The 27,822-nt window shown below is 46.2% G+C and overlaps 1 protein-coding gene and 4 pseudogenes across 1 annotated transcript; all 5 read left to right on the top strand.

Moving 5' to 3' along the window:
* The first annotated feature begins 5,084 nt into the window (after nucleotides 1-5,084).
* On the top strand, nucleotides 5,085-6,863 carry LOC125548668 (L-type lectin-domain containing receptor kinase SIT2 pseudogene; annotated as a pseudogene).
* A 53-nt stretch (nucleotides 6,864-6,916) lies between these two features.
* LOC147980407 (L-type lectin-domain containing receptor kinase SIT2 pseudogene) lies at nucleotides 6,917-7,497 on the top strand (annotated as a pseudogene).
* A 13,431-nt stretch (nucleotides 7,498-20,928) lies between these two features.
* LOC125548669 (L-type lectin-domain containing receptor kinase SIT2 pseudogene) lies at nucleotides 20,929-21,699 on the top strand (annotated as a pseudogene).
* On the top strand, nucleotides 21,031-22,953 carry LOC147980408 (L-type lectin-domain containing receptor kinase SIT2 pseudogene; annotated as a pseudogene).
* A 1,157-nt stretch (nucleotides 22,954-24,110) lies between these two features.
* On the top strand, nucleotides 24,111-27,436 carry LOC125544903 (Radical SAM superfamily protein). The gene is made up of 7 exons (XM_048708691.2): nucleotides 24,111-24,543; nucleotides 24,698-24,879; nucleotides 25,062-25,152; nucleotides 25,243-25,400; nucleotides 26,275-26,446; nucleotides 26,532-26,642; nucleotides 27,104-27,436. Exons 1-7 carry the CDS (start codon nucleotides 24,253-24,255, stop codon nucleotides 27,188-27,190), a joined length of 1,092 nt encoding a protein of 363 aa, XP_048564648.2. The 5' UTR covers nucleotides 24,111-24,252; the 3' UTR covers nucleotides 27,191-27,436.
* Nucleotides 27,437-27,822: the final 386 nt, after the last annotated feature.

Consider the following 27,822-nt stretch of genomic DNA (forward strand, 5'->3'; position numbering starts at 1 on the left):
TTCCAATCCGGCGCGCGCCGCTCAGTCGCTGACGTCACGAAGGCTTCGGCTGATACCACGACGTCGAGTGCCCATAACTGTCCCCGCGTAGATGGTTAGTGCATATAGGCCAGTGGCCAGACTCAGATCAAATACCAAGATCTCGTTAAACGTGTTATCTTGAAATAACCGCGAACGCCGACCAGGGCCAGGCCCACCTCTCTCCTAGGTGGTCTCAACCTGCCCTGTTGCTTCGCCACAAAGTTCCACACAAAGGGCCATTGGGACAAAGGTTCTTTCAGCCCCCAATCCGTGAATCACTCATGGGTGCTCCACGAGCCGACCCGACTTTAGTTACCACATGTATCATGTATAAAGTATATAGTACATACCCGTGATCACCTCCCGAGTGATCATGGCCCGGTAGTATAGCATGGCGTACGGACAAGAATGTAGGGCCACTGATGATAAACTAGCATCCTATACTAAGCATTAGGATTGCAGGTAAAGGTAACAACAGTAGTAGCAAGGACAGGCTATGCATCAGGATAGGATTAACGGAAAGCAGTAACATGCTACACTACTCTAATGCAAGCAGTATAGAGAAGAGTAGGCGATATCTGGTGATCAAAGGGGGGGCTTGCCTGGTTGCTCTGGTAAGAAGGAAGGTTCATCAACAACGTAGTCGTACTGGGGGTCTCCGGCGGTCTCGGGGTCTACCGGAAAGAAGTAACGGAGGGGGAACACAATAAATACCAAAGCAATCAATGTAACAAAAAGCAAGATGCGGCATTATGTTGTGCTAGGGGGGACCTAACGCAGTATGAGGTGATACCGATGAAGGGGGAAAACATTCGGGAAAGTATTCCCGACATTTCGCGTTTTCGGACAGATGAACCGGGGGGGGGAAAGTTGTGTGTTCACTATGCTAGGGATGCGTGGCGGGCGAACGGGCTGCGTATCCGGATTTGTCTTGCCGTTCTGAGCAACTTTGATGTACAAAGTTTTTCCATCCGAGCTACGGATTATTTTATATTAATTTTCAAAGTTTTATTCATTTTCTAAATTTAATTTAGATCGAAATAATGTGAATTGCTAGGTGCACCCAGCTCTGGGTACACATAAGTGTACCAGAGGGGCTGACATGTGGGTCCAAGTGGTCCCAGTTGACCAGTCAAACTTTGACTGGGTCAAACTTTGACTGGTCAACAGGGGGTGGGGCCCCCTTGTCATACACTGTTTTACTAACCTAACAGATTAAAAAGACTAAGTAGGTTATTAGGTTAACTAACACAGGTTAATTAAGTTAATTAGCTAACTAAACAGGATTAATTAAGTTAATTATTTAGTTAAATAGTTAATTGATTTTTTTATTTTTTTTCATTTTCGTTCTGGGCATGGGCCCCGTTCATCATAGGCCCCAGGGGGCCAAACTGGGGCGGGCGTCGGGCACACCCGAATGGGTGCTGGCCCGCGGGGATGCACCCGACACGGGCGCTGCGAGCGCCGCAGAGGGGCGGAGTGGTTGGAGACGGCGCGCTCGACGCGGCGCGTGCGATGGGGCCTAGGCCGCGGCAGAGCGGAACAGCAGGGGGGCTCCAGGGCAGCAGCCGGCGCGAGCGCGCTGGCGAGCGGCCAAGCGCGGATGCGCGCATGCGCAGCGGCGGTGAGCGGCCAAGGGGGATGCAGGCGGCACGGCAGGGGCGAAGGCGGCCGCCGCAAGGAGCAGGCGCGGGCGGGGCGGTGGAGTAGGCGGCGGTGGCGCGACGACAGCGGCGCCGACGAGGCTGGTCGGGGCCAGACGCGGTGGCGGCAGGAAGAAGCGGCAGCGGCAAGAGCAGCAGCAGCAGGGGCCGAACGGAGACGGGCACGGCGCGGCTACTACGCGGTCGTCGGCAGGCCGGGGCAACGCGGCTGTGTGCGGGCGCGTGCGGTGCAGGGGGCGGCCGGAGTGAGCTCCAGGCGCGGGTGCGGCGTGCGACGGAGGAGAGGAGGAGATCGGGGCTCACGAGACCGGTAGGGGAAAGGGCAGCGGGGGTCGGGGTGGTCGATGGGGACGACGGCGTCGAAGGAGGCGGACCGGCGAGAAGGTCCGGCGAGTCCGAGCGACGGGCGCCGGCGGGGACGGGCGCCGGTGTCGGCACACGGCGTCGGGGTTCAGCCCGATCTAGTTCTGGATCGAGGGGATGGGGAGCGAGAGGGGGAGTGGGTGCGACGACGTGGGAGTGGGGGGAGGGGAGTGGGTGGACTGATCTAGGTCACCGGAGGAGTGGGATGGGTTGTAGGCGCGGTTGGGCCGGGGGAGGGAGTTGGGTCGGCCTGGCTGGGCCATGGCCCAGTTGGGCCGAGCGGGAGTTGTTTCTTTTTTTGTTTTTTTATTTACTTATTTCTTTTCTGTTATATTTTGTTCCTTTTTTTTGTAAAGTACCAAAATGACCTTGAAATTAGTACTACCACTAGTCCCACTACCATATAAAGTTTAGACCCTAAATAGAATAGTTTAACATTTTTCTTAATTATAAAAGGCATTTCAATAATTGTTTTGCTACACTTTTATTCACTTTAGAGTATTTAAAGATTTTATAAAAGTGGGGTTTCTTCACCAATATTTAATATGAATTGTTTGGTTCACTCCGAACATTTTAGTTTTAATATTTGAAAACTTTTATTGTTTGCTTAATTTTGAATTTGAATTCGAACCGTTTTCGAACTAACGCGAGATTAGCAACAGTAATCAAGGTGACGTTGCATCATTAGCAGAGGTTCACTAGCCTAATTATCCGGGCATCACACGAGGTGCCATTCATCTCCCACCACTTCGTCCGCACGGCCAGCAGAAACCCAGATCGAGCCCTGCTGCCTGCGGAACTCACGCCTCCAGCAGAACCGACGTCATGCCTCTGTCGTGCGGAGAACCACCGGCCGCCGAAGACAACCGGCTGCCACCCAGCAGATCCGCGCTGGGGGCGCCACCGGCGCGCCTCCCACGCCCCGCCAGCCGCAGATCCGCGCTGGGAGCAGCGCCTGGCACCCTGCCCACGCACCGCCCCGGATCTGACGACGACCACCACGCCGCGCCCCGCAGCCGCTCAACGCGCCCAGCCGCACGCCTCCTCGCGCGCCTGCCATGCTTCCTCGCGCGACTGCCACGCCCAAGCCTCCAGCCACGCGCCACCTCGGGCCACTCCGTCGCGGACGCGCGCCCCCGCGCAGCCATGGCAGCCAGCTCGCCAAGCTCGCAGTCGTGGGAGATGAAAGGGCCCCGCCGCCACCTTCACCGGAGCAGGCGCGGGCTTTGCCGGCCGCTCCTCCGGCGGCGGCGAGCGATGGGGAGGGTAGAAAGGGGGGCTGGCGGCGCCGATCTAGGTTTCCCCCGTGTCGCCAGGAGGGCGACGCGGGGGCGGACTACCGGGTTGAAGTCCCGAGGAGAAACTGATTGCTACTAGAAGGGAGCTCCTATTGAGCGCCTTATGCGCTAGCAAGCGGAACGGCGCTCACACGCACGCCTCGTGGGCCGACCCATTATGGAGGCCAACGCTCGATGCGCCAGCGAATGCGACCGGCGCAGTAAGGCAACGGTTCGTCCTGGTTTTCTGGTCACAGTTGACCAGTAGCAGTTGACTGGTCAATCTTTGACCAGTTGACCATTGACTTTTCAAAAAATGCATTTTTCTGAAAATCAGGAATTAAAAAGTCATTCACAAAAAAAGTCCGTGGGTTCAAAACTAGTTGACGAACTTCAAAAAAAAGTTCACAAAAACAAAGAAAGTCCATCAATTTTGGAAAAAGTTCATTCGGTTCTTGAAAAAGTTCGTCCATTTTGAGAAGAAAATCAGCGATTTTGGAAAAAGTTCATTCAATTTTGAAAGAAAGTTTATCAATTTTGAAAAAAAGGTTCATCGATTTGAAATAAGTTCATTCAATTTTGAAAAAAGTAAAGAAAACAAAGAATAAAATAGAAGAATAAAAAGGTAAAAAAAGTTCCAATAAAAAATAAAAAGAAAAAAGAAAAAAGGAAAGAAAAAGAAAAAGGAAAGGAAGAAAAGCAGGAAGACGATGAAACATAGCACACCAGGTGGCGATGGTGGGGTGGTTAACGCATCTGATGATCGACCATGAGGTCACCAATTCGAAACACCACGCTATATATTCAATGAGAAACCTCCAAAAACTTCAAAAAAGAAAACGTATCCATTCCATATTAAGTGTCACTGATTTAGTATAACTTGGTACTAAATCAGCAACGGTTAATATGGAATGAAGGTAGTACTTGACATCAGGATAGCTTTCAAAGATTAATCGAGATCATAACACAAAACTGCTAATAGGTACCCCTAAAAATTAAGAAATAAGAACTGACTAACTGGATGATATTTGCGCTGCGAAAAAACTTCTTACAAATTTCTGCTGAACTGAAACCAGAATAAAAGAAAATACCTTCATTACACTCATGAACCACCAATTCTACCTCAATTACATCGTCCTCTCGTCACCAAAGCGTAGGATTCCCATCGTTGCTACATAAGAGAAATCAGCCAAATTTTGTCTGGCTTTCAGTCACGCGTTCTCAAAGTCAACCATTTCAATTTGTGTTCATTGACAGCCTGTTATAGTGGCGGCAAGGACCAGAAAGCAGCAGCTGAACCACACAAAGAAACCCACGGTACTGGAAACCCTACCACTAGTTTCCTACAAGATTACAACAACAACAAAATATAGCTTGACTATTGGTTACCAGCAATGACAAAATGCTCAGTTGAAAGAAGCATTTAACAACTAAATGATGTGGATGATTGTATTCTCTGAAGCTTATTTATGTGCCGATCTATGAGTCCTTGGTGGCTTTAATTATTTTCTTGCTGACCTGGCCAACATGTATCATTTTCATTCAAACTCATCTGCAATATTACTAGATGCATCCTTATAGACTAGGAAGAAGTAAGCACGAAGGAAGGAACTAAGAAAAGTATGCAGAAGACTCGGACAAGTGGTGCCTAAGTAACTACAGGTAGCCCAACTCCGCTATAATGAACAGCCAAACAAAGTAGATGTAAGTGCACCACCGCAAACCACATTGCAGATCCACAAAATACAGAATTGCAGACATGGCTAGCAAGAAGATTATGTTCTTCAAACTGATCATAAGCCTTAGCCTTGCTGCTCGCAGTACTGGCAATGAGGACGATCAATTTGTATACTCAGGCTTCACCGGCAGCAACCTCGCCCTTGATGGCAATGCCAGGATCATGCCAAGCGGTCTCCTCGAGCTGACCAATGGTACAGCTCGGCTTAAAGGCCACGCATTCCATCCAAACCCCATGCGCTTCCACAAATCTCCCAATGGCACGGTGCGTTCTTTCTCTGTATCGTTTGTGTTTGCCATCCTCTCCACCGACCCTGACTTGAGTGGTCATGGCCTTGCCTTCTTCATTGCACCAACCAGGAATTTCTCAGCTGCATTCCCAACCCAGTACTTGGGCCTCTTCAGTGACCAGAATAATGGTGACCCAAACAACCACATTTTTGCGGTTGAGCTTGACACAATCCAAAATTATGACTTAGAAGACATCAACGGCAACCACATCGGCATCAACATCAACAATCTTCACTCTGTGCAATCTCATGATGCTGGCTATTACAGTAATCAGAGTGGCATCTTTGAGAGGTTGGCACTCAATAGCCACAAGGCGATGCAAGTGTGGGTGAACTATGATAGAGAGGTCATACAGATCAATGTGACCATGGCCCCCATCAATCTGGCAAAACCTGAGAGGCCACTGCTTTCAACCACTTTTAATCTCTCGACAGTAATCACTAGTCCAGCATATATTGGCTTCTCGTCCTCTACAGGCACAGTCAGCGCGCAGCACTATGTGCTTGGTTGGAGCTTTGGCATGGACAGCCTCACTCCGCCCATTGACATTTCCAAACTCTCTGAGCTGCCTCGTCTTGGTCAGAAGGCTCAGTCCATGAGATTACATATACTTTTACCAATAGGAATTGTGGTGTTCCTCTTTGTAGTAACTACTACCATTTTTCTGCTCATACGGAGGAATCTAAGGTATGCTGAGCTATGTGAAGATTGGGAGGTTGAGTATGGGCCGCACCGGTTCTCATACAAGGATTTGTTTGATGCCACAGAAGGATTTAAAGACAAGAACCTACTAGGTGGTGGAGGGTTCGGAAAGGTATACAAAGGGGTGTTGCCTATATCAAGATTCAATATCGCTGTGAAGAATGTGTCACACGACTCAAAACAAGGAATGAAGGAATTCATTGCAGAGATTGTTAGCATAGGCCGCCTTCAACACCGCAATCTTGTCCAATTACTGGGATATTGCCGGCGAAAAGGTGAGCTTCTTTTAGTATATGATTATATGCCAAATGGAAGCCTAGACAAATACTTATATGGCAAAGATGGAAAGCCTACTTTGGATTGGTCTCAGTGGTTTCAAATCATCAAATGTGTATCAAATGGATTACTCTACCTTCACGAGGAGTGTGAGAAAATTATCATACATCGAGACATCAAGGCAAGCAATGTGCTCATCGACACCGGGATCAGTGGGCAAATAGGTGACTTTGGTCTTGCAAGGTTGTATGACCATGGTAGCGACCCAGAAGCCACACGTGTTGTTGGCACCATAGGATACCTAGCTCCAGAGCTTGCACGCACTGGCAAGGCAACCCCATTTACGGATGTATTTTCCTTCGGTGTGTTCATTCTTGAGGTCACCTGTGGGCAAAAGCCCATCATGAAAGATACGGAGGAAAGCCATCTCATGCTAGTTGACTGGGTGCTTGAACATTGGCATAAATGTTCACTCAATGATGCAGTGGACATCAAGCTTCAAGGCGAATTGATGTTGGTGAAGCATTCTTAGCACTAAAGCTAGGATTATTGTGCTCTCACCCATTTACAAACATAAGGCCAACTATGAGGCAAGTCATGCAGTACCTCAACAAGGAAATGCCACTACCGGAGTTGATGCCAACGCATTTAAGCTTCTGCATGCTGTCTTTGATGCAGAGCGAAGGTTTCAACCCTTACGTCATATCACATTCTTCATCAGCAACGAGCTTTGGCACAATGTCAAGCTTTTCAGGAGGAAGATAAGTAGATGGCACGCATATGCATCAAGACTGCAGGGTGTGCTTGCTCATATGTTTGGCATGCACACATAACTGGATTTGTGACTGCAAGTTCTGTAGTTCTTAAGTTTCACACCAGTTATTTTTATGTGGAGATTGTGTATATAAATTTGATATTTGTTCAAGGCCTTGTAATAAATGACACAGTGGGTACATGGAGATAGGCTAAATCAAACAGGCACACAAACACGAAAGGAAGTGCTAGTCTATTAAGTTTCACAACAAAATTACATGGAGACAGGCTAGTTTATTATAGTTCTTGTTGCAAAACAAGCTAGGGTGAACATATTGTTAATAGTTCCATTACAAAAACGAGAAAGGGCTAGAGTGAAATTGTAATTTTGTTGTTCTAGATATCATGTTTCATTCCCACCCACCCCCCCCCCTTTAGGAGGCAAGGTGTAATCATGGTTTTCACTCAACAAGAGGCGCGGAACAAAGAGTAAGAATTTTAAGGTATATACTAAAAAAATATCTTAAGACACATTGTCCAAAGAACTATCTTAAGGGAAAATGACCGTTGCTCTCACTTCCTGCGTGCCAACTGGTGACCGTGTTGGCGACCAAGGGTGGGCTCTCTGGAAAGAGGTACTCTACTGCAATAAAACTTGGGAAAATTTCTCTGGCAACTGGTTAGGGGAAGGCTTCCCAGTGCAAACCAGGTCCTCAAGCACCACGGCCCTGGGGATGGGAAATGTACCTGATCTGGTGAAGATGAGTATGTGGATCACATCTTCTTTAGGTTTGTTAGGGATGAAATCAGGTGCAAGTGGTCACCTGTGGACTTTGCATGTTAGGCAAGGGGTTATCCGGGAAAGCTCGTCGGGTTACTTGGCTCGGTTTCGCCGCTCTGCTTGGCCACTCTAGAACATTAGGAACAAGGCCCTTATTGGGGGCATCTTTTTTAAACACCCAGCTGACACCTTCTACAAATTGATCATCTTTTTGCACCTATGGAGACCTTTGTGCAGGCAGCAGGATGCGTCGATGCTTGACCTCATCTCCAGTCTCTGGTCGCAGACAGCTTCGCTTCGAGTGGCTGCTGATGTGGCAAGCGTCGTCGACTCAGGTTAGCTAGTGGATCTTTGCGCCGGCCCCTCCCTTGGCTTTTATCTTCCTTTTTATTTCAGCCTGTCTCAGCTTAGCTGTTGAGCTACTACCTCTGGCCTGCGCAGCCCTATCTGGCATGGTTAGTATGACTTCAGAGGTACTGGCTACAGTGATGAACTGAAACCAAAGTCTAGAGAGCGATGCATTTGTTGGAACTTTCTAAATGATGGAGAAATGTGGATACTGAAAATCAGCAAGGAGACTTCCATTGGCGAGAACTAGCCTTCAGAGATACATCGAATAATACCAGTTTGTGTAGTTCACACTAACTTTAATATCGCTATCTGGTTAGCAGTTGGCTAGTGTGTTGAACAATAAACTATATGATGGTGACATTACTTTTGACCAAATGAGATAATGAACATTTCATGTATATTAGACCGTAAAGATCTTATTGAACTACAAAACATGATAAACAACCCCTTTGTTAAAATGCTCTTAAAGTAACAACCAGGAGTCCACCACTAAAAGCTAGTATCATATTGGATTTCTCTAGTAGATAAAAAATTATAAATCCCTGTGATAATATTAAACCATTCAAAGAAAGTTTTAGGAAATCATCTGGTCCAACATGTGTTTGAAAAAATCATCCATTTCTGCGACGAGTAATTTAGAACGGAGGGAGTAGTAATTAATGCCATTGGCCAGTTGCTATTGATAGGAACTCTCCCACAGATGACTAAGACCAACTTGCAAGTCATGCTAGCTGGCTGAGACAAATCCACTGAAAGCTAGTATCATATTGGATTACTCTAGCAGACAAAAAAATATAAATACCTGTGATAATATTAAACCTTTCAAAGAAAGTTTTAGGAAATCATCTGGTCCAACATATGTTTGAAAAAATCCGAACTAGTAATTAATGCCATTGGCCAATTGCTATTGATAGGGACTCTCCCACAGACAACTAAGACCAACTTGCAAGTCATGCTAGCTGGCTGAGTCAATTCCACTGAAAGCTAGTATCATATTGGATTACTCTAGCAGACAAAAAATTATAAATCCCTGTGATAATATTAAACCTTTCAAAGAAAGTTTTAGGAAATCATCTGGTTCAACATGGGTGTCATCCTGGCTGGCTGAGTCAATTCCGCTAAAAATGAAGAACAGGCTCCTAGAAGTAGAGGGCAACTAGAAACCATTGTTCACAGTTATACTTGCAAAATACTATGTTCTTGCATATTCTTGAGATGTCATGGGTGAAAGGATCGAGATGGACCTAGACGGGGGGTGAATAGGTACAACTACAAATTTTAATTGTTACTTAACAATTTTTAGGCAATAATGCGGAATGTGAAAGTGAGCCTAACAATTGCAAGTGAAGTACTAAGTACTAAGCAGGTAACACAAGTAGTAACTAGGCAAATACAAAGTGATGAAGTAAGTGCTAAGAGACAAGTAACCACAAGTAGAGAGTTAGGGTTAGGGATAACCGCAACTCTGGGAGACGAGGATGTATGCCGATGTTCACTTCCTTGGAGGGAAGCTACGTCACCGTTAGAGAGGTGGATGTTACCACGAAGGCACACCAACGCCACGAAGGCTCACCCTATTCTCCCTTTGAGACAACACCACGAAGGCGTTTCTCAACCACTAGTGGTAGACCTTGGGGTGGTCTCCAAACCCTCACAAACTTTTCGGGGGTAATCACAAAGCTCGATTCCTCTCCGAAAGACTCCTACCGCCTAGGAGTCTCCAACCTCCAAGAGTAATAAGATCGATGGGGAAAAGCTCAAGACTTGCTCAAATCACAAATTCCTTTGGTGCAAAGATGGAGAAGGAGTGGATCTATCACTTGATTGGACAACTTCTCTCGAATGCTCTCAAATCCCTTGGGGATCTAAGATTTGGTGTGGAGGTGTAAGAGAGAGAGTGAGATGTGTTCTAGCGTTTTTCAAGAGTGAATGGTCAACCCTCTCCCATGGGGAAGAAGGGCTATATATAGTGTGACCTCAAATATGGCCGTTGTAGTGCAAGTGAACGGGCAGGCCGTACATCCGGGCTAGGGGCCGGACATCCGGCCTGGCAAGCCACTTAAAGAGCAAGGCAGAAAATAGAGCAGGAAACAGAGGGGCCGGACATCCGGGGGTCAAGCCTGGACATCCGGCATAACAGGAAGGCCCGGACATCCGGCAGGTGGCCGGACATCCGGCGCGCAGCCCAGCATAAAAACGTCCTCTGGACACCTATGCCCGGATATCCGGCAAGGAGCCCGGACATCCGACGAGCACTGGGAGCCCGAACATCCGACAGCAACACTGCACAAAAGTGCATTCTGGAATGGCTAGGCCCGAATATCCGGCGAGAGGCCCGGATATCCAGGGAGTAGCCCGGACATCCGGCACGAGGCCCGGACATCTGGCACTCCCAGAGACAGAAAGATTAGAAGTAAAGAGGGGATAAAAAGAACTATGTAAAGGAGTATTTTTTTTGACTCGAGCAAGTCTGTTACGAACCCAATCGATCCCCTCTTAATAGTGCGGGATCTTATACTCAAGGAAACAAAATGTAACATCATTTTAACACTTCATCCTTGAGAGAACCCACTTCGTATGCTCTTAATCCACACACAATTTGACGAACCGGGGACCAACACCTGAGATTCACTTGACAACCATTGTTAGTCCCCTACATGTAGATTGTCATTAAATCAAAACATAATATAAGGGCATGATTGCACTTTCAATCTCCCCCTTTTTGTTTGTTCATGACAATCATACATGTAGTATCATAAATGTAATTAATAATCTTAGCAATGAAAATCATGAGAGCAAAAAGGATACAAAATAGTTACAATTTGCTTTTAGCTCCCCCTCATTGTGTGCATGCGATGAGTATATTAGAATGACCAACACAAAAAATTCGTATGGTAGCATATGTAACACAAAGAGATACAAAAGTGAGAGACAAGCACATATGAAATCATCATAACTCATCAGATAGACTGAGAACATTTCATGGCCACACATTAACATAACATAGTCTCAGACGAACAAGTACCATAGGTAGCAGCATAAAGTTGGAATAACATCTCATAGCATGACCATATTACTAAGATACTACTTCTCCCCCTTTGACAGCAACAAGTAAAAAAGGGGCGAAGAACTAAACAGGCTCAATCACTCCTGGCGGATGTCATCATCATCTTCATCAAAGAACTCGGGGTACTCAGCACGAGATGGAAAGCCGAAAGTGGACGAGGATGGAGCTGCGGGAAGAGGATCATCATCACTAACGGGACTCCCACGGTCACGGAGGCGCTGTTTTAGCTGATTCTTGGAGATGACTAGATGCTTCTGAACATCATGATTCTGCTGGCGGTTGAAAGTGATCGCCTTCATGGTAGCAGACTGAGCCTTACCCAAGAATGATGCAAACCGGCCACGAGGAGCGGTCGAGGAAGATGGAACAGAAGAACCAGTGGGCTGAGTAGGAGCAGCTGTCCGCCCACCAGCAGACCTCCTAGGCTGAGGAGAAGCAGAAGCTCCCACGCGCATATGAGGAGGAGGCTTCCAAATGGAGTGCACAGTTGGCTTAACCACCTCAAAGGGAGCAGTGTGATCAATCAGAGCCTGAATAAATGGAGCATGAGGGAACTAGCGCGTCTGAATGAAACTGCAAAGATGGATCTCATGCCAAATGAAGTTGGCTGTGTCCAGAGGCTCAGTGGGTTTCTCATGCATACGAACCATCAAGTCAATGCAATAGTTGCGAGCCCTCGATCGATCTCCCTTCTTAGGGTAGAGAGTGCGAATCACACACTGATAGAGGATGAAGAAAGGAGCACGAAAGATGGATACCTCATTGACTGGATATGCTTTTTCTTCATCAGTGAGCTGAGAGGGAGGTTTTACAAGGGGCAAGCAAGCATCAATTCCTTTGGGCTTGTACTCTGGATCCATACTGTGGATGCAATGGCCAATACCGGAGAGACCCAAAATCTGAACAAACCTGTCATAGGTGATGCTCAGTGTGGTGTCATCGGTCATCCAAGTGAGAGTGTTGTCCGGACCAAAGAAACAGGTGGCATAAAACTGTAGGATGGCAGCATCACTCCAATCACACCTGAAAGTCATTGCGGGACCAAGAGTCATGTCATCAATGATCTTGACCGGATCATTAGGGAACATGGCAGGATTATCACGTAGGAAGTTGAGATCCAAGTATGAGTGAGGAGCAAGGCCACGCCCATGGACAAAACTGGAATACAGATCCTGCTGCATACGAGTCCGGAACCGAGGATCTTCGGCATCAGCCACCATCTCATATTGGTTGACATCTCGACGGAACTGAAGATATTGCCCCGCCTCCATAGTTGTGAAGTCGTGAGTGGGGCGACCTCCACTATCAGGAAGCTCCATGGATATGCGACGACCATGGGGAATGGGCATAGCAGAACCTCGAACTTGAGGCACCGGCGCCCTCCTAGTACCGGGCTTGGACTGTCCAACATACTGTCTTGGTGCACTGACATCCTCTTCCTCTCCAACATAGTCCGCATCATCGGGATCCGAGGCCGACGGACTGGTGGAAGGTGCCCGCTTCTTCTTCTTGGTGGGGGGTCTTCTTCTTCTTAGGCCGAGCATGCTCATCGGAGTCGGTTGAGCCTTGACGGCGATCAACCCGAGAAGACACCTCGGGACGCTTGGGACCACAGTTCTTGGTGCGAGCCATGAAGAACTCCGGCGGTGAATCCCACGATACACCGGTCCCTCCCAAGGGATTCACACAACAACCCAAGAAATGGATTGGATAGAATCATAGATCGGGAGGAGAAGTGTCCGTGAGCAGGAGATCGGGGCCGGAGGTCGGTGGAGATGGTCGGGGCAGCACCGAAGTGATGGCCCGGCGGCGGCGGCTGTGAGGGGAGATGAGGAGAGGAACGAAAGAAGTGAGGTACTGCCCCCAAATCCCACACCCCTCCCCAGGCATATGCGACTGCGGGCGACGGGCCGGACATCCGGGGTTAAGCCCGGATATCCGGCGAGTGGAAACAGAGAGCAGAAGACGCAGTGCCAATGGGCCGGACATCCGGCGAGAGGAAAGCGGCAACATGGGTACAGGGCCCGGATGTCTGGCTGGGGCCCGGATGTCCGGCCACTGTAATTGGTTGATGATCTTCTTTCTTTCTTTTTTGAGTGGCAAGGTATTTTTCCCAGGGCCCGGATGTCCGGCTGAGGCCCAGATGTTCGGCCACTGGATAGAAGACCAGGGTAAGGGAAAGATGTGAAGGAGGGGGCCAACAGGTATAATTTTGATATAGACTCCGCCAAGGAGTTTACATGAGACTAATAGGGGAGAAACCTGAGACATCTAAGGCCATACTAAGATGCATTAACAATCCAAACATTATTTAAGAAAGAAAGGTCCATACAAGCATTGTACAAGCGGTGACCGAGGTCACCATGTTTGAGCATATGGAACATAGTACCGCAAAGATGTAAACTTTGAGCACATGGTCACGACTCCATCATGTTAAAGTACCCTAGTTCGAAAACTATGATAACTTTGAGAGTGTTTGTTCTATTTATGCATTATATAAGGTGAGAGTGCTCATGAATTGAGTGTCTCCCCCTAAATATATGCCTACATCAAGACAAGACATAAGTTTAAGTATGAATGGGTACTAGATTTCACATAATGTTGTCAAGCTCCAAGATACCAAGTTCACGCCTAAGTTGACAAAACCTTGCTTCATCCAATGGCTTGGTGAAAATATCTACAAGTTGCATATCTGTGCCAACATGAGCAATGTCAATATCACCCTTCTCCACATGATCTCTCAAGAAGTGATACCTAATGTCAATGTGCTTGGTGCGGGTATGATCTTTGGGGTTATCAGCAATATTAATGGCACTTTCATTATCACATAGAAGAGGCACATGTCTATAGGTGATACCGTAATCCTTCAAAGTTTGCCTCATCCATAATAACTGAGTTGCACAACTGGCGGTTGCAATATATTCAGCTTCGGCTGTGGAGAGGGCAACACAATTTTGCTTCTTCGAGGACCAACTTACCAAGGAGCGTCCAAGAAATTGACATGCACCGGAGGTGGACTTACGATCCACTTTGTCTCCAGCCCAATCCGCATCCGTGTACCCAATGAGATCAAACTTAGCATCCTTGGGGTACCATAGACCCAACTTTGGGGTGTGAACAAGGTATCTAAGAATATGCTTAACCGCCTTATGATGGCTTTCCCTAGGGGAAGCTTGAAATCTAGCACACATGCATACACTAAACATGATGTCTTGTCTAGATGCACAACGATAAAGCAATGAACCAATCATAGAGCGATATTTAGATGGGTCAAAAGGGATACCATTTGAGTCTTCAGTGAGTACAATTTTGGTTGGCATGGGTGTCTTACATGGGCTGGCATCAGTCATGCCAAATTTTGCTAGGATATCCTTGAGGTATTTTGCTTGAGACAAGAAAATCCCTTCTTGAAATTGTTGAATTTGAAATCCGAGGAAGAACTTCAAATCCTCATTGAGTGACATTTCAAAATTCTTGGTCATAGATGCCGCAAACTTCTTGCATAAATGAATGTTAGGAGAACCAAAAATGATATCATCTTGCCTTGTTGCGGATGATTACACCATTCTCATCTTGCTTGTTCTTGAAAATCCACTTTGTAGCAATGATGTTGTGTTCCGTAGTTGGCCTCTTGACTAATGACCACACTTGATTGCGCTCAAAACTATTCAACTCTTCTTGCATAGCAATGAGCCAATCGTTGTCTATCAACGCATCTTGTACCTTGAGAGGCTCAACACTAGACACAAAAGAGAAGTGAGCACAAAAGTTTGTCAATTGTTTACGAGTGACTCTACCTTCCGATATGCTGGTGAGGATCTTATCAACATCAACACGACCGGCCACTCGAGGCATGATGGAGGTTAAGGTTTCGCGAGGTTCAACTTCATGTCCATCATCCACGTCCTCTACATATGGATCATTAATGTGTGGTGGAAAATCTTCTTCTTCTTGCATTTGTTGAGGTTCATTGTCAATGATTGCACTTTCTTGTTCTTGCCCTTGAGGAAGATCTTGTTCTTGATGATTATCATGAAGAGGAGCTTGATCATCATCTTGTACTTGGACTATGGGCATTGATTGAGTAATAGGGGCTTGTGGTGGTATGGGTGTTGAAGTAGTTTGATGGTGTGTGAGGCCTTCATCTTCTTCTTCATCATCATGAGGTTCTTGTTCCATTGGAAGAAGTGCACCAACACCCATCGTCAAGATATCTTGAGAAGAATCTTCTTCACCTACATCATTTAGATCAACTTGCTCCCCATGGGAGCCATTAAATTCATCAAACACCACGTCACAAGTTTCTACAACACATCCATTTGATTTGTTGTAGACTCTATAGGCGTGAGAGTTTGATCCATAGCCAACAAATATGCCCTCAATGGTTTTAGATTGAAATTTTCCTAACCGCTCTCTTTTGTTGAGGATGAAGCATTTACACCCAAATACACGAAAGTACTTGACGTTAGTCTTGTTCCCGGTTAGGAGCTCATATGGAGTCTTTTCCAATATCGTGCGGAGGAAGAGCCGGTTTGATGCATGACATGCAGTGTTGACGGCCTCGGCCCAAAAACTATGTGGCGACTTGTATTCATCCAACATGGACCTTGCCATCTCCACAAGAGTGCGATTCTTCCTTTCTGCAACACCATTTTGTTGGGGAGTGTATGGAGCTGAATATTGATGTACAATCCCTTCATCACTAAGGAACTCTTCCAAGGTGTAGTTCTTGAACTCGGATCCATTATCACTTCTTATTGCCAAAATTTCTTTGTCAAACTTGCATTGTGCTTGCTTTGCAAAGTCAATGAAGGTGATCTTCGCCTCGTCCTTGGATTTGAGGAAGAAGACCCATGTATACCTTGAGTAATCATCCACAATGACAAGTCCATATTTTTTTCCACCAAGACTATCCCACGAAGGAGGCCCAAAGAGATCCACATGAAGGAGCTCCAAAGGCCTTGAAGTAGATACAATATTCTTGGGTGGGTGCTTTGATTGATGTTGCTTCCCGGCTATGCATGCACTACACACACGATCTTTCTCAAAAAAGACATTTGTTAGTCCAAGGATGTGATTACCCTTTAAGAGATCTTGAAGATTTCTCATGCCGACATGGGCTAACCGGCGATGCCATAGCCACCCCTTGTCGGCCTTGGCCATTAGACAAGTTGCATGGAATGTGCTCTCTTTTGAGAAATCAACCGTGTAAAGGTTGCCATCCAACTCTCCAACAAAGGCCACTTCAAGAGTATCTCTCTTAAAGACTTTCACATCCGTTAGTCCAAAGAGTGTATCATAACCAACAGAAGCCAATTGGCGAACACAAAGCAAATGGTATTTGAGGGATTGGACAAGCATCACATTTGCAAGAGACATGCCATTTGTGATGGCCACTTTGCCCAATCCGAGTACCTGTCCTTTTGAACCTCCACCAAACATAATGCTCATAAATGGTTGAATAGCTTCCATGAAATCGTAGAGCAACTTGCTATCTCCGGTCATATGATTGGTACATCCACTGTCAATCACCCATTTTACTCCACCGGAGAAAGCAACCTACACACAATTATGGCTTGGTTAGAGGCACCCATTTTGCAATGGGACCTCTCAGGTTAGTCACAAGGGTCTTAGGGACCCAAATAGCATAAAACCGAAATGCATTTCGAGGACCAACAAATTTAGCAAAAACTTCTCCATCCTTAGTGAAGTACATAGGATGGAGGCATAAACACTTTTGGCTTGTTGAGAGTAGGCATGCCCCTTGTGGCCTTCCCACTAACAACCTTACCTTTCTCCTTGTGCCCTTCTCGTACAAAAGTTTCTTTTAACGGAGTGGTGCAATTTTGAGAGGACGTCTTCTTCTTGCTTGTGCTTGGGTCAAACCCGAGTCCCTCTTTGGCAAACACCTCATTGTGTTGGCTCAACACCTCATTAAGGTTCTTTTGCTTGAGCACATTTCATGAGTCCTTTCTCAATTTGAGCTTTGAGAAAGCGATTCTCCTCAAGAATAGACACTAGATCACTACTAGAGTTAGTAGTACAAGCATCAACATTGATAATAGGAGAAGAGTAAGCCTTGGCTAGCGTTTCAAGATAAGTAAGCTTGAGTGTCTCAAAACTCTTTGTAAGGAGGGTGAGCTCTTCTTCCTTGGTCTTGAGGGACACGGATAGGAGCTCACAATCCTTAGAGAGAGAAGCATTAGACTTTACAAGCTTACTTTTATCATTCATCAACTCTTCGCAAGAGTTGATAGCCTTTTTCAAGGAGGCAAGATCCCTAGTATGAACATCAATGTTTGCACCAATTTTTAAGCATAGTTCATCATTGCGTGCTTCCTCATATTGGACTTTCCGCTCAAGGATTTCATTTTTTTCCTTTTCCTTGGTGACGAGGGTTTCGAGTTCCTTAATGGAAATGGTGTGCTTACTCACCATCTCCATAAGCATACGAAACATAGTGAGCTTCTTTCCTTTAAGGGAGCACATGAACTTATTTAATTTAGCAAGCATAGGATCATTTATATCATCATCCTCATAACTATCCTCCGCATCAAGATACTCATCACTAGAAGTAGGAGGAGTGAAAAGAGGAGGGTTTGATCATGGGGTTACCTTTACCTTGTCAAGAGAGTGTTGGTCCTCTCCATCTTCTACCACGGCCTTAGCCATGAGGCACTTGTGAGCGTTGCCCTTGTAATCTTTCATGTAGTTGTAGGTGACAACTTCACCACTCTTGTTGACTAGCCTCAATGTGTTTTGAGAATCTTGAGCAACTCCGGCAACACCACTAACATCATCTGGATCGGATTCTTCTTGAGCAACCATTGCTTTCCCATCTCTCTTCTTGAGCTTGGAGTTCAAAGGATTTGGCAGCTTCTTCTTGGGAAAGGTCTTGGGAAACCTTGTTTTATCTTCTCTCTTCTCATAAGGACACTCGTTGGAGAAGTGGTTGGTTTCTTCACAGTTGTATCATTTTCTTACTTTCTTCTTTTGAAACTTACCCTTGAATTTTCCCGCGCTAAACTTCTTGACAAAGAGAGCCATGTCTTCATATGAAGGGCCCTCATCGGATTCAACCTCATCACCATCTTCTTCATCATCATCATCTTCTTCTTCACTTTGCTCATCTTCACATACATGCTTGGCCTTCAATGCAAGATTGATCTTCGACGATTGAGTACCATGCATGGCAAGATGTTTTGTAGCATTTGCCTTTGACTCTTCAAATAGTTGGAAAGTGGATATGATGTCATCTGTAGTCATTTCCTTGAAGGCATGGTGTTGTCTTATGTCCCATACCATCTAATGGTGATATGGAGCAAGAGCATGGAGCAACTTGTCCACAAGGAATCGCTTAGTCATGTTAAATCCATCTTGTGTCTTGTCACACTCACACGACTCAATATCAGCGGTGAGAGTCATGAGACGCTCAAGGAGTTGATTTGGAGTTTCACCTTTTCCCATACAAAAGTTTTGCAATTGTCCCTTGGCAATTTCATATTGAGCACTCCAAAGGGTGGAGGTACCGGTCTTGGATCTTATAATACTTTCCCATAATTCCTTGGCACTTGTGATGTGTATGAAAGGTCTCCTTTGCTTTTCAACCATACCTCTCCTTATACACATGATTGCAGTGTCATTGAGATTCTTGTCATAAATTTCTCTTGGTGTAGGATTCTTTGGATCAAGCACATGGTAACCATACTCCAAGATCTCTAGCATCTCATCGTTTCCATATCGAAGATGATCCTGCATAGCAACTCTCCACAAAGCAAAATCGAAAGTGGCATCAAGTAAAGGAGGTTTGCCTTGAGAGTTATATTTTGGTTTCTCAACTTGGGGTCTTGCATAAGGCCAAGGAACACTAGAGTGTTCATTGCTAGGAGGTTGTTGACCAAGTGACGGAGTAGGCACAGTTGGCCTTGAAGCCACACCACCCGAAAGTGGTGCAAGCACCATGGACAATGTGGCTATCCTCATTTGGACCAAGGCCTCGACAGAAGCATCATGCTCCTCCTTTTGCTTAGCAAGGGCCCGTTCTAGATCCTCAGAAGTAAAGGTCTTGACTTCAGAAGAAGCCTCGCCTTTATCCTTCGGATCTACAACAAGGGGAGTCCCATCGGGGTTCATCACGCTCTAGGGCGGTTAAGCCACAAGAATAGAGCACGAGGCTCTGATACCAATTGAAAGGATCGAGATGGACCTAGAGGGGGGGTGAATAGGTACAACTACAAATTTTAATTGTTACTTAACAATTTTTAGGCAATAATGCAGAATGTGAAAGTGAGCCTAACAATTGCAAGTGAAGTACTAAGTACTAAGCAGGTAACACAAGTAGTAACTAGGCAAATACAAAGTGATGAAGTAAGTGCTAAGAGACAAGTAACCACAAGTAGAGAGTTAGGGTTAGGGATAACCGCAACTCCGAGAGACGAGGATGTATGTCGATGTTCACTTCCTTGGAGGGAAGCTACGTCATTGTTAGAGAGGTGGATATTACCACGAAGGCACACCAACGCCACGAAGGCTCACCCTATTCTCCCTTTGAGACAACACCACGAAGGCGTTTCTCAACCACTAGTGGTAGACCTTGGGGTGGTCTCCAAACCCTCACAAACTTTTCGGGGGTAATCACAAAGCTCGATTCCTCTCCGAAAGACTCCTACCGCCTAGGAGTCTCCAACCTCCAAGAGTAACAAGATCGATGGGGAAAAGCTCAAGACTTGCTCAAATCACAAATTCGTTTGGTGCAAATATGGAGAAGGAGTGGATCTATCACTTGATTGGACAACTTCTCTCGAATGCTCTCAAATCCCTTGGGGATCTAAGATTTGGTGTGGAGGTGTAAGAGAGAGAGTGAGATGTGTTCTAGGGTTTTTCAAGAGTGGATGGTCAACCCTCTTCCATGGGGGAGAAGGGCTATATATAGTGTGTGCTCAAATATGGCCGTTGTAGTGCAAGTGAACGGGCAGGCCGGACATCCGGCCTGGCAAGCCACTTAAAGAGCAAGGCAGAAAACAGAGCAGGAAACAGAGGGGCCGGACATCCGGGGGTCAAGCCCGGACATCCGGCATAACAGGAAGGCCCGGACATCCGGCAGGTGGCCGGACATCTGGCGCGCAGCCCAGCATAAAAACGTCCTCTGGACACCTATGCCCGGATATCCGGCAAGGAGCCCGGACATCCGGCGAGCACTGGGAGCCCGGACATCCGACAGCAACACTGCACAAAAGTGCATTCTGGAATGACTAGGCCCGGATATCCAGGGAGCAGCCCGGACATCCGGCACGAGGCCCGGACATCCGGCACTCCCAGAGACAGAAAGATTAGAAGTAAAGAGGGGATAAAAAGAACTATGGAAAGGAGTATTTTTTTGACTCGAGCAAGTCTGTTACGAACCCAATCGATCCCCTCTTAATAGTGCGGGATCTTATACTCAAGGAAACAAAATGTAACATCATTTTAACACTTCATCCTTGAGAGAACCCACTTCGTATGCTCTTGATCCACACACAATTTGACGAACCGGGGACCAACACCTGAGATTCACTTGACAACCATTGTTAGTCCCCTACATGTAGATTTTCATTAACATCAAAACATAATATAAGGGCATGATTGCACTTTCAATGGGTCACACCCATGCTTGACAAGAAACATAAGTGTTTCATTCCATGCCAACTCTTCTTCCTGTTCATTTGCCTCAACCGAGCACCCTTCACCATTGCTAATGACCAGTTTGTCTACTCCGGCTTTGCCCAAGCTAACCTCAGCCTTGATGGAGCTGCCACAATCACACCAGATGGACTCCTTGAACTAACAAATGGCACCTTTAACCTGAAAGGCCATGCTCTATACCCAACTCCTCTACACTTCCACATGTCGCCTAGTGGTTATGCACAGTCTTTTTCTATCAGCTTCGTCTTCAGCATCCTCTCCGCCTACCCTGACAAGAGTGCTGATGGCATGACCTTCTTCGTCACCAGAAACAAGAATTTCTCCAGTGTGTTGCCAGCCCAGTACTTGGGGCTCCTCAACAACCAGAACAATGGTAAAGCAAGCAACCATATATTTGCGGTGGAGCTTGACACCAGTGAAAATAGTGAGTTCCAGGACATCAATGGAAACCATGTTGGTATCAACATGAATAGTCTCCACTCTGTGCAATCCCATGATGCTAGCTTCTTTGACGACAAAACTGGTGTGTTCAAGAACTTGAGCCTCATTAGCCGTGAGATGATGCAGGTGTGGGTAGAGTATGACGGAGGAGCTACAAAGGTCGATGTAACTTTGGCTCCCATCAAAATGGCCAAGCCTGCAAGACCATTACTGTCAACCATCTATGATCTCTCAACAGTTTTCACAGACACGACATACATTGGCTTCTCGTCCGCAACTGGAGTCATCAACTGAAGATACTACATACTTGGCTGGAGCTTCAGCATGGGAAAGACTGCTCCTGCGATTGACACAACCAAGATGCCACAGTTACCTCATGTTGGCCCAAAACCTCACTCAAAGGTCTTAAAGATTGTCCTGCCAATAGTCATTGCAGCATTCATCCTTATTGCTGGAATTATCATTATTTTATTTGCTCGAAGGAAATTGGCATATATCGAGCTACAAGAAGACTGGGAGATCGAGTTTGGGCCACATCGATTCCCGTATAAGGATTTGTTCATAGGCACACAAGGATTTAATAATAAGAACATACTCGGAGCAGGAGGATTCGGAAAGGTGTATAAAGGCATACTTCCTACATCTCAATTGGAGGTTGCGGTGAAGAAATTATCACATGATTCAAAGCACGGAACAAAGGAATTCATTACTGAGATTGTTAGCATGGGCCGCCTTCGTCACCGCAACCTCGTGCAGTTACTTGGCTATTGCAGGGGAAAAGGTGAACTCCTTTTGGTCTATGATTACATGCCAAATGGTAGTCTTGACAAGTACCTGCACTATGAACAAGAAATGCCCTTGTTAGATTGGGCTATGCGGTTTCATATCATCAAAGGAGTTGCACGTGGCCGGCTCTACCTCCATAAGAAGTGGGATAAAGCTATCATCCACAGAGATATCAAAGCAAGCAATGTGCTTCTCGATAGCGAATTAAATGGGCGACTAGGAGATTTTGACCTTGCAAAATCGTATGATCATGGTACTGACCCACATACCACACGTGTGGTCGGTACCATGGGTTACCTTGCCCCAGAACTGTTACGCACAGGCAAGCTGTCTCCTCTTATGGATGTTTTTGCCTTTGGCATATTCCTTCTTGAGGTCACCTGCGGGCAAAGGCCTGTCAAGCAAAATGCAAATGGCGATCGAGTTATGTTGGTTGACTTGGTACTTGAGAATTGGCAGAAAGGAACAATGGTGGAGATGATAGACCAGAGGCTCCAAGGCAAGTGCAAAACGGATGAGGCATGCCTGGTCCTGAAGCTTGGTCTATTGTGCTCACAACCCTTTGCTAGCACAAGGCCTAGCATGCATCAAGTCATGCAATACCTCAACGGAGACGTGCCATTATTAGAGTTCGCACCAACTGATATGAGCTTCAGCATGCAAGCCTTGATGGAAAACAGGGGATTCAACCCTTCTATCGTGTCAAATCCACAGCTCATGACAAGCATTGCTACATTGTCAGGCCTCTCGGGAGGGAGATAAAAAAATATTCCTAGCCCTTAGCACTGTTATGGGTGTTTTATTGTATATTTTTCATGGGACCTTTAGCTATATATGGGGAAATACATCCTACTACTGGGTTGTACTCCCTCCGTCCCATGATATAAGAGCATTTTGCAAGCTCGAGCATTTTGCAAGAGCTTGCAAAATGCTCTTATATCATGGGACGGAGGAAGTATCATTTATGATAAATACTACAGTACCTATAATGTGTCAAAAATACATATATAACCATGTGTAATATTCCATTGTATAAGGAATTTTTACATATTGTTCTACGGTCTCATGGAAATACAAGTTGCAGCCCTAGTAATTTTTTCTTCCCACCACACGTGCAACACGTGATCCCTCAGATCGATCCTCTTTTAGTGGTGTCACTAGTTTTTATTCAATCAAAATAGATTTTGGGACACAATTAGCAATATCAGGGAGATTTAGAAGCCACACACGGCGCGCTGGATCTAGTGACACGGCAGCTTTAGCTAGAGAATGGGCTTCATAATTTGTACCTGTGGTCTTGTGATCCACGCTAAAATCTTCGTACTCTTCCATAGCACTCCGGTACTCGTCTTGTAGATGACTTACAGTTGCCAAACAAACCGTCGCCACACGGATCTTGCTAACATATAGCTTCTCTACACGACATTGGCTCGGTTAAATCCTGTAGAACGACTGCCCCGTCCAGATTGCCCGGAACTTTCCAATTGGATCGGACAGTGAAGAAATTCTGCCTCGTTCCCAGTCCAGATTGCCCGGAACTCCCCAACTGGATCAGGCCCGATTGGGTCGTCCCTGCCCCGTCCACATTACAGCGCCTCAGGGTCGTGCCCGTTGCCCTCAGCGCCGGTCGCCACCGGCTCCCCGGCACTGGACAGCGCCCTGCACCCGGACTCTGCTCCGCCCCGCCGTCCAACATCAGCCGCCGCCAGCAGCAGGCCCTTTCAATTTTGAGGCTCCAGTTCGAGGGTGCTGATGCCAGATTAGCTGAGCCACCAACGAGCTCTCACGGCAATTTGAGCTCCTCGTCCGTCGGATCACAATGTATGGACGTATCTGATCGTTTGGGCGTTACCTCCTTGTGTTCATCGACAGCGTACCAAGAAGATACCCCTTCTACCCTTCACTCTCTCTGTAGACATTGCGAGAGGTTGGCCGCCCACTCGGAGGGGTAAAACTGGAACGGGCAAAACCTTACCCCTCGCTCCGAGCCCATCGCCCGCGCCCGCACGGCGCCACGGCTAGACAAGCCTGCGCAATCCGGCGCCCGATTCGCCGGCCACGATGCACAGCTCGCTCGCGAGGCAGGTGGGCCCGCCGATCCGGCCTGGCTGCGCGAACCAGAGCTGCCGCCGCGATCGATCCGGCTCGGTCCGGTGCCGCGCCGAGGCCGCGCCGCCGGTGTCCGTCGCCAGGATGGGGCCGTACACCGGGAGGGACCCGGAGGTGAAGAAGCCGGCGTGGCTGAGGCAGAGGGCGGCGCACGGGGAGAAGTACGCGCGGATGCGGGAGTCGCTCGGCGAGCTCAAGCTCAACACCGTCTGCGTCGAGGCCCAGTGCCCCAACATCGGCGAGGTATTCTACACGCACCGGTGCACGCCTCCCGCCGCGGCGATGCTTCGCTCGTGCGATTCGATCCTGCGTGCCTAGCATAATACGATCGGCACGAGGAATTTCTGCTGCTTTCGAGTGTCGGGTTTAACGAAACCTGCTGCTTTTGGGGGCGCAGTGCTGGAACGGAGGGGGAGGGGCGGGCGGGGAAGGCGACGGCATTGCCACGGCGACCATCATGGTGCTCGGCGATACTTGCACGCGCGGCTGCCGATTCTGCGCCGTGAAGACCAGCAACAAGCCTCTGCCGCCGGATCCCATGGAACCTCTGAACACGGCCTTGGCAGTTGCAAGTTGGGGGTAAGTTTCTGCTGGTTGCTTATCTACAGATTTACCACTATTGGCTTGTCATCTTTGAGCGACTGATTTAGTAAGAAGAGATAACGGTGCAATTTATGAAGTTTGGATTTGAACCAATGCAAATGTGCCAATTTACGATGCATGATTACACAGAATATCTGACAGAATGCTGTTCTTTCCAGAGTAGACTATGTTGTGCTGACAAGTGTTGATAGAGACGACTTACCTGATGGTGGAAGTGGCCATTTTGCTCAGACAGTGAGAGCTTTGAAGGTCTATCTCATATACTGTATTGGTGTGTCTTTCAATAAGTTTACCTTTTTTCAAAATACCATGCTAAAGACTTCTGGACTCCCTATTCAGGAGCTCAAACCTGGGATATTGGTGGAATGCTTAACCTCGGACTTTCGAGGTGATCTGGAGGCTGTTTCCTCTTTGGCCGATTCTAATCTAGATGTCTTTGCACACAACATTGAAACTGTGAGGAGTCTGCAGAGAATTGTGAGGGATCCTCGCGCAGGGTAATTTGATCCACTGATTTTAGTTGCATGACATTGTCTGTTAGACTATTGTAAAATTGAGGTTTGAAGCACCAATAACTTAATTCCCCAGATTAACTGACCTGTTCGATTACCACTCATCAACAATTCCGGAACAGCTAAATTACAAAGAATCGCTACTTCCGGTTTCTTTCTGTTTTACTTTCTGATATTCTCCTCCAAGCTATACAATGGCTAGAGGTTTGAAACACTATAGCATCCACATAGAAAATCGATGATTATAAATTTATTTGCTTTATCTTATTTTTACTCTAATAATATGCATAATCCTGGCTGAAACCAACCTAACAACGTTAAACAAATGTTGCTTCTGTTCATTCTGGTGCTCTGACACTTGAATCAGTTGTACAACATAACTGTACTACGGCAATGTGATCAACCTCAGGCCATTGGAGTGTTTTAGTCTGGGTGATGTATCTTCAAATTTGACCTAACTATGAATCCAATTTCTATCCAGCTCCACAAACCTTACCAAATGTGGATGTGTACCATATCAAGAGACCTTACTTAGGTTCGATCAAAAGCAGAATGTTACTGTCAATTTGATCAGTGAGTTGCTATAGCTATATCACTTTATAAATGCCAGATATTGGATTATTTCTTTTAGATGGCCAATTGTCATTCCCTAGTATCTGGATGTCTTCAGTTTGCATGACACGGTGTCTTTTATTTGAGTTTTGCTAAAAAAATTACACCTGTTGATATAAATGCTAGACGAAGGTGCCTAGTACAGAAGTTAGTATATTCTGGCAATGTCCAGTTAGCCCTTGTATCTTCTTCTTTTCTCATGGTATTTGGCTCTGGAAGGATCTCTTATGACCTCTCATTTTTACAGGTATGAGCAGAGCTTAGCTGTTCTAAAGCATGCAAAAATTTGCAAAGAAGGGATGATAACCAAGTCTTCTATCATGCTTGGTCTTGGGGAAACTGACGAGGAGGTGAAGCAAGCCATGATTGACTTAAGGGCAGTTGGTGTTGATATTCTCACATTGGGCCAATATTTACAGGTTAGCCCTGTACCCATATTTAACTTTGGTGTAGCATGTAATTAAATCCTTCTCTTCTTATAAACCAAACTACTTGATGTTACAGCCAACAGAAAAATATTTGACGGTTAGAGAGTATGTGACGCCTGAGAAGTTCCAGTTTTGGAAGGAGTATGGTGAATCGTTGGGTTTTTGTTATGTTGCTAGTGGACCTCTGGTAAGTGCTACATGTCGTTGATTACTCCTGTGTACTGCTGCTCTGAAAAAATTGGTACTACTATGCATAACTGAAGTTCTGGAAATATTATCTTGATTGCCCATGCTATATAGGTAATCAAGAAATACAGTTTCTGGTCCTATTTCTAGTTCTTCGATCCAGTAGTGGAGTGGCCATGTAGTTCCATAATAGCCCGTACCAGTGAATTTTATAAGATGAACAGGTGGACAAGCCCCTGTTTCATATAGTGAAATCCGTAAAGAAATGGTTAATAGTTCAGGAGTCTGAAACAAGAAATAAAGAACAGACTGAGCTCAAAGGCAACAGCCTCTGACATGCAGCAACGGATGCAACACAATGGTCAAGCGCCTTGGACTAGGTTTTGCAAGCATACAAACGTAGCCCTCAGCAGTGCAGCCATTTGCATGAACTCACTTTTTCTGTGGTGCGATTCTTGTCAGGTCCGGTCTTCGTACCGTGCAGGAGAGCTCTTTGTCGAGAATTTGGTCAGAAATAAGAAGATTAAGCCTGCATCTGGCTCCTCTTAAGTCTCAACCAAGATATGTCAACCTACAAAAGCAGTCCATCGGGTTCTTCCACTTTGTATGTTCAGAGCAGCACCAGAAAAGCGGGGGCGGCACAATCATTATATTATTCTGGAAGTTTGTCCCCTGCTTTCTTTTTTGAATATGCACACACACTTTTGATAGTTATCACTGTAGATGCCCAGATGCCATTTTTGCTGTTGTATCATTACCTTTGAAAGAATATAGCAAAAGCTATTCATGAGTCCACATGAAGCTGTCCCTCTGTCGTTTGATTATGCGATCCTTTATCCATCACTTGGGAGAACGCATCAAGCACTTTCATGTCTTAGGTACTTCCGGTGCACCTGTATGTTTTGGCCTATTTAAAAGTTAAATATTTTTTTGGAGACCTAACACTACATATATCTAGTATGCTATAAAATTATAGAATCAAAGTCTAACAATAGAGTGTTAAATTGTCCGAATTCACAGTTCAATTTGAAGTAGCTACCATTCATAGCTAGATTTGTCATTTTTTTTAGTTTTCTGAGTGATGTTTTGAATTTGGATTTGAAATTTTGTGACACAGTCGATATATTATCTTCTCTTTGTTCCTAGAATTTTCCGTGACTTTTATTGTGAAGTTCTCAGAA

The sequence above is a fragment of the Triticum urartu genome, chromosome 3A (genome assembly GCF_056163025.1).
Source record: "Triticum urartu cultivar PI428250 chromosome 3A, HENAU_Tu73, whole genome shotgun sequence".
NCBI lineage: Eukaryota > Viridiplantae > Streptophyta > Magnoliopsida > Poales > Poaceae > Triticum > Triticum urartu.